Genomic DNA, 6,000 nt, shown 5'->3' with positions numbered 1-6,000 from the left:
TTACATCTTCAGTGACCTTTTTACATGCTTCTACATAGCCTGGAATCCCAGCTAGATGATACTTCAACCGAGTGATTCCACCACCTCTAATTACTTTATTACAATATAAACATTCGGTATTATTTCTTGCCCCAGGCACTACACGTGCATGGGCCCAAGCTGGATCTTCTGATCTTACAGGAACAAGTGCTGGAGTTGAACTTGAAGTCATACTACCGGTTGATTGACAACTAGACATTTATAACTATTAAAGTATAAAACATTAACACTTATAAGTAAGCCATTAAGAAGAAACTCAATCAAATCTAAACTATAAACAAACATCTATAAAATATATAAACAAACATCTATAAAAATATAATCTATCAAAATATAATCAATAAACAAACATCTATCAAAATATAATCTATAAAAATATAAACAAACATCTATCAAACATCTATAAAAATATAATCTAAAACATTTATAAAAATACAAACAAACACTATAACAATATAATCTAAAACATCTACAAAAATATAATCTATAAAAATATAAACAAACATCTATAAAAACATAATCTATAAAAATATAAATAAACATCTATAAAACATCTATAAAAATATAATCTAAAACATCTATAAAAACAAATACTATAACAATATAATCTAAAACATCTACAAAAATATAATCTATAAAAATATAAACAAACATCTACAAAAACATAATCTATAAAAATATAAACAAACATCTATAAAAATATAATATAAAACATCTATAAAAATAAACACTATAACAATATAATCTAAAACATCTACAAACATATAATCTAAAACATCTATAAAAATACAATTATGATTTATTTATAAAAAAAGTAACAAAAAAAAAAATCAAACTAAGTAATAAACAAAAAAAATAGTAAAAATACCGAGATGAGGGCGGTGGTCGGCGACGTGCGGTGCGACGAGACGGAGGGCGGTGGACGCTGGCAGCTGGCTGGCCGTCTGCGGTTTGGGACTCGGGTGTTGGGCTGGCGCTACGCTGCAGCTGCGTGTGAAGGAAGAATTCAGTCTGAAAGTGAAAGAAGAGAAAAGAAACTGAGGTGTTAGGTTTTAATTTTGAGGTGAAATTCCAACTTTGCCCCTAACTATTTGCCATGATTTCGAAAATGCCATCAGCCTTAACAAATTAACACTCGACTGACCCGGCCAAAATATGTACCGGCCGAAACATAAAATACCGGCCGGTACAGGCCGGTACCGGCCGGTACACCCGGTTTTTAAACCGGTTCGGAATAGCATATTTTCGGTACCGGCCAACTGGCCGGTACGGCATGTACCGGCCGGTACGGAACGGTATCCAAAACAGTGATTGTGACAGCTCTAATGTTACCACCTTGGACACCCTCCACCCCCCTATCATCACAATTAGATCCAAAGACATATCTTTGTCAAATGGATTCGTCCTCCCCTTGGTATGTTTAAAAGCCAAACATAGATAGCACCTCCAAAGGCAACCCTGGTCTTGCAAGTTGTGGGGCCGGAATTTCTGCCTTACCATGATGTTTTTTTTATTACTGGTATTTCCTCAATTTTGGGTGTTGGTACTAACACTTATGCTGAACTTTCTGCTATAAAGTTTGGTCTTACCTTATGTTATTAACTGAGTATTATCGATATTATTGTAAAGTCAGACTCTCTTTTTATTGTTAATTGGTTCAAGAATAATTTACTTCCCCCTTGGTCCTATTCCAATATTTGGAATGACATTCTTCATTTCTAAAGTGCTTTCCAATTTGACATATTTCATGTATACAGAGAAGTCAAAGCCTTAGCAGATAGCCTTGCTTCCTTCGGTGCAATGGACAATACGATAAGTTTTTCCTCCCTTTATGAATTACCTAAACATGACATGATTGGTATATTTTCTTTGGCTCATGCAGTAACTCCCATGTTGTGTCATTAGTTTTCTTTTCTCTCATTCTTGATTGTAACTAGATTTTATTAAGGATTATATTTTTTTTATAGGAGCTTGATTTTGGAATTTTTGTAGCCCATTTGGTTCTCTTTGTATAAGGTCTTCCTCAATCATAAGTGAGAGTTACTCGATGATACTTGGATACTGTCCTCTTCTTAAAAAAATTTGAGCTTAGGTTTTCTATTAGCAAACTAACAAGTTTTAACTAATATGTAATTAACAATTAATGGTGAATAATTAAATATTTCCATTTATGTTTAACTATGACGGAGTGGCTGATCATTCCGTAAACCGTGTGACTGATTCTAATATTCATTTATTCTCTTAACGTTTCTAATACAATCAATTATGTTAGTTAATAACGGTAAGACTTTTTGCGAGGTTATGACATTGTAGTTAGGGTAGCATGCATATAGGATGGGATGTGTTATTAGTCCATCAAGACAAATTCCAATCAAATACATTGTTGTTATTAGAGTACACATTGTTGTTATTTCTTCAAACCAATCAAAAACATCTCTAATATTTTTTATGAGTTTAATCAAGACTAGCATTAGTGAACTCCACTTATTTTCAAAGTAATTGTTTTGAAAAAAATGAATAAAATATGAGATCTACATGAAAAAAATTAATTTTTTAATTGTGAATTCCACTTATTTTCAAAGCGATTATACTGTGTTTACACACTTTACGATTGTATGTAAAATTACTCTTTGTGTTAATGCATTTCCCAATTATATGTAATTAGCAAAGCATTTATTATATATATATATGGTCCTCTATATATAAAGGATAAATAATATAATAAAGATCATGAATAGTTTTATTCATAGTCAGAAATTTATCATGATCAGAATTAATCCAATTCAACTAGCTGGGCAAAATTATCTCAAGCCATTAGTGCACAAATTTATATGATTCAGTTGGGCGGGAGGGTTAAAAGCCCACACATTATATATATATATATATATATATATATATATATATATATATACACATACATATATATAATGGCTCCATATATCAACAACCTAAATGAAAAGTAATTTAAGATATAATACATATACATTGTTGTGATTGAAGATGACAAAATGTAAGAAGAATAACAACTTCTCTCAATAGATAGTTTCGTAATAGGCATACTCTTCATCTAAACACTACTTATTTCATGGGAAATGACGTCACTTTTTTCATCTTAACTTGTTCATTGAAAATACTTTTTTTTATAAAATAATTATTTCATCACTACAACAATAAACTAATCATTGATTGTTTCCATTATTTTTTTAACTTCCTATAAAAGTTAAAAATATCTCAACATACTTCATACATCAAAATACATTTCAATAGAATCCACAAAATCTATTCAAATATCTTAATTCACTACTATTCATCTGATATACTCTTAATATCTAATCGGAGCCTAAATCTCTCCGTCCCAAAAATCCAAAAGAGACTTGTAAGGGCCTTCATCAAAGATTAATTCAATCGCAGAAAATCCTTTGCACTGTGGAATTCGACTTATCTTTTGTAACTCCTCCGAGCTCAGGTTCCAGTCAAATATGTCTAGATTTTCTTCCATCCTCTCTTTGTTGAAGCTTTTCACAACAACACTAACCCCTTGCTCATGTACCCATCTTAATGAAATCTTCACACAACAAATCAATAAATTACCATCATGCTTCAAGCTAGAAATGAGTCCTTTTGAAATCCTAAAACCAAAAATACCAAAAAAGGAAAAAGAATATTTCCTGATTTTTCTATGTTTTTGTTCTGTTTTGAGAAAATAAGGCAATTATTACCTGTGCAATAGTTCTTCCTCTAGCGTTGGCAATCTCTTTTAGAACCTCAGATTCCATTATCAAGTTTGAACCCCAAATTGTTCCTTTGGCTCCCAAGGGAGAGTAGGCAGTGATATGTATACCTTTTTTCTCACAAAACTCTCTCAACTGCTTCTGTTGCCAATACGGGTTCATCTCCACCTTTGCAAAATTAAACAATATAAACCACCAGATCATTGGAAACTGAAAAAAAAAAAAAAAAACAAAAAAATACTAATTAATTAATTACTTGGTTGACGGCTGGATGGATCTTAGCTGTGGAAAGGAGGGTTTCAAGCTTTTTCCTGGTAAAGTTGCTTACACCAATTGATTTGGCCAGACCCAGCTTTTGACAGTTCTCCATAGCTTCCCATACAGACTTTATATCCATCGGAAGGATGTCCTCTTTCGAAATGGATATTCCAATCTCCCCTGGCTTCAAGCTTACCGGTATGTGAATCAGATACAGATCAACGTACTCCAACTTCAGGTTGCTGTACAAATAATATTGATAGCAAATTCACGCTAAATCCATGAACGGAAAGAAACAGAACAGGCCGGAGGAAAGAAAACACCGGGGAAGAAAGAAGAGAAAAGAAGAAGGAATAAATTAAACAGGTAGCAGATACATATTTTTTCAGATTTATTACCTGAGAGTTTTCTGTATTGCAGGGAGGACACGATCGCGGTACCCGTCGCTGCACCAGAGCTTGGAAGTGATGAAGAGTTCGTCCCTAGATTTGATTAACCCAAGGTTTAAAGCATCATGTATAGCTTCCCCGAGGAGCGGCTCGGACTGGTAAATGGCAGCCGAATCAAAGTGCCGATATCCGAGTTTGATTGCATGGAGGAAAGTTTCTTTCATGGTTTCAGAGGAGCATCCGAAGGGATATTCGGCTGTGCCGAATCCAAGAAGTGGAATGGTGTTGCCATTTTCAAGAGTGAACTCTAAAATGCTAGTACTCATCGTTTTCTTTGCTCTATCGGTATGCGATGTTCCATATCCCTTGTGACTCAATTTATACGATACGGCAGGGAATTGAGTACAGAAAATCCACATACAAAAAAAAAAAAAAAAAAGAGTAATTATCTACGGTCAAAGAAGACTAGTCTGCCGTCAGCAATGATTGCCGGCCTTTGCCGTCTAGGCAAAATATAATTTTTTATTTTTTTATTTTTTAATATATTTACTATTTTTAAAAAATTTTAAAAAAAATATCAATATATTAATAGTCACTTTCTTTATTAGTAAGTGAAATATATATATGAACAGTCAAAATGAGGGAATAAAATGAGAAGATAAAATAGCATTATTTATAAAAAGAGAGTAATACTATTCTTGTTGCGTTTAAATATTGGGTTGAGTTTAAATCTTTATAAATAGTAGTGAGTTGAGATGGTAAAATAAGTTTTGTGAGATCCACTTAAGATGAGTTTAAATGTATTTAGATGTTAGGATTAGTTTAGATGTATTTATAGAAAGTTGAAAAAGGTTGTAAATCTTACGTGTAAAGAAGTGTTGAATTGAAAAATATTATAGATCTCACGTGTAAAGAGATTTTAAGTTGAGATGAATTTAATAATTTAAGAGTTGAGTATTTGAATATTAGATTTAATTTAAAATTATATTAAACTGAATTAAATTTATATGAATTTAGCAATCAAACGGAATCTAAATTTTGCCGAGTCACGTTATAATGACATATTTTAAATGATTTTATAAGTCAACCTATGAAAATCTACTTAAAGTGCGACACATTAGCTAATGTGGCTTAAAATGATAAAATTTTGTATGATTCTGAGAATGAAGAATAATATCCTTTTCTAGAAAGTATTACGGTCTTAAAAGCTCCAAAGATTTCTCAATATGTATGATCCGGCGTCGTTTGTTTTGAGAGTTGAAAAACATCCGAACCCAATCTTAATTGTGAAAACAAACGGTCATTTTTTTCCATCTCCACTCGTTCCAATACTATTTATGATTTTATCTAACACTGACCTAAACAACTGACACCTCGTGAACTCTACTTTTCCCTTTGTTAAGCTATACCCATGCCTTCTTCTTTCTCCCTTCTGCACTCTGCAGAGCTCACCCGTTTCTCTTTCATTCCCCAAGCCCGACACCTGCAAATCCTAGCTACCCATGCATTCATCACATGGACGCCGTGCGAATCTCCTCTGCATCACAAATCTCCTATGCACCGTGCACCAATTTGCTGACAAC

At 32.8% G+C, this 6,000-nt stretch overlaps 1 protein-coding gene across 1 annotated transcript; it reads right to left on the bottom strand.

Moving 5' to 3' along the window:
* Window positions 1–3,379: 3,379 nt before the first annotated feature.
* Window positions 3,380–4,743, bottom strand: LOC121240772 (non-functional NADPH-dependent codeinone reductase 2-like). The gene is made up of 4 exons (XM_041138306.1): window positions 4,427–4,743; window positions 4,027–4,270; window positions 3,759–3,938; window positions 3,380–3,604 (listed from the first exon to the last, which is right to left on the bottom strand). The coding sequence occupies exons 1-4, from the start codon at window positions 4,741–4,743 to the stop codon at window positions 3,380–3,382; spliced, it is 966 nt and encodes a 321-aa protein (XP_040994240.1).
* Window positions 4,744–6,000: the final 1,257 nt, after the last annotated feature.

Source organism: Juglans microcarpa x Juglans regia, chromosome 7S, assembly GCF_004785595.1.
Source record: "Juglans microcarpa x Juglans regia isolate MS1-56 chromosome 7S, Jm3101_v1.0, whole genome shotgun sequence".
Taxonomy (NCBI): Eukaryota; Viridiplantae; Streptophyta; class Magnoliopsida; order Fagales; family Juglandaceae; genus Juglans; species Juglans microcarpa x Juglans regia.
This window is presented reverse-complemented; position numbering and strand designations above follow the sequence as displayed.

Coding starts and splice junctions, on each gene's coding strand:
- LOC121240772 (XM_041138306.1), bottom strand. CDS start 4,743: ATGAGTACTAGCATTTTAGAGTTCACTCTTGAAAATGGCAACACCATT. Junction 4,271..4,426: donor GCAATACAGAAAACTCTCAG/GTAATAAATCTG, acceptor TTATTTGTACAG/CAACCTGAAGTTGGAGTACG. Junction 3,939..4,026: donor TCCATCCAGCCGTCAACCAA/GTAATTAATTAA, acceptor AATTTTGCAAAG/GTGGAGATGAACCCGTATTG.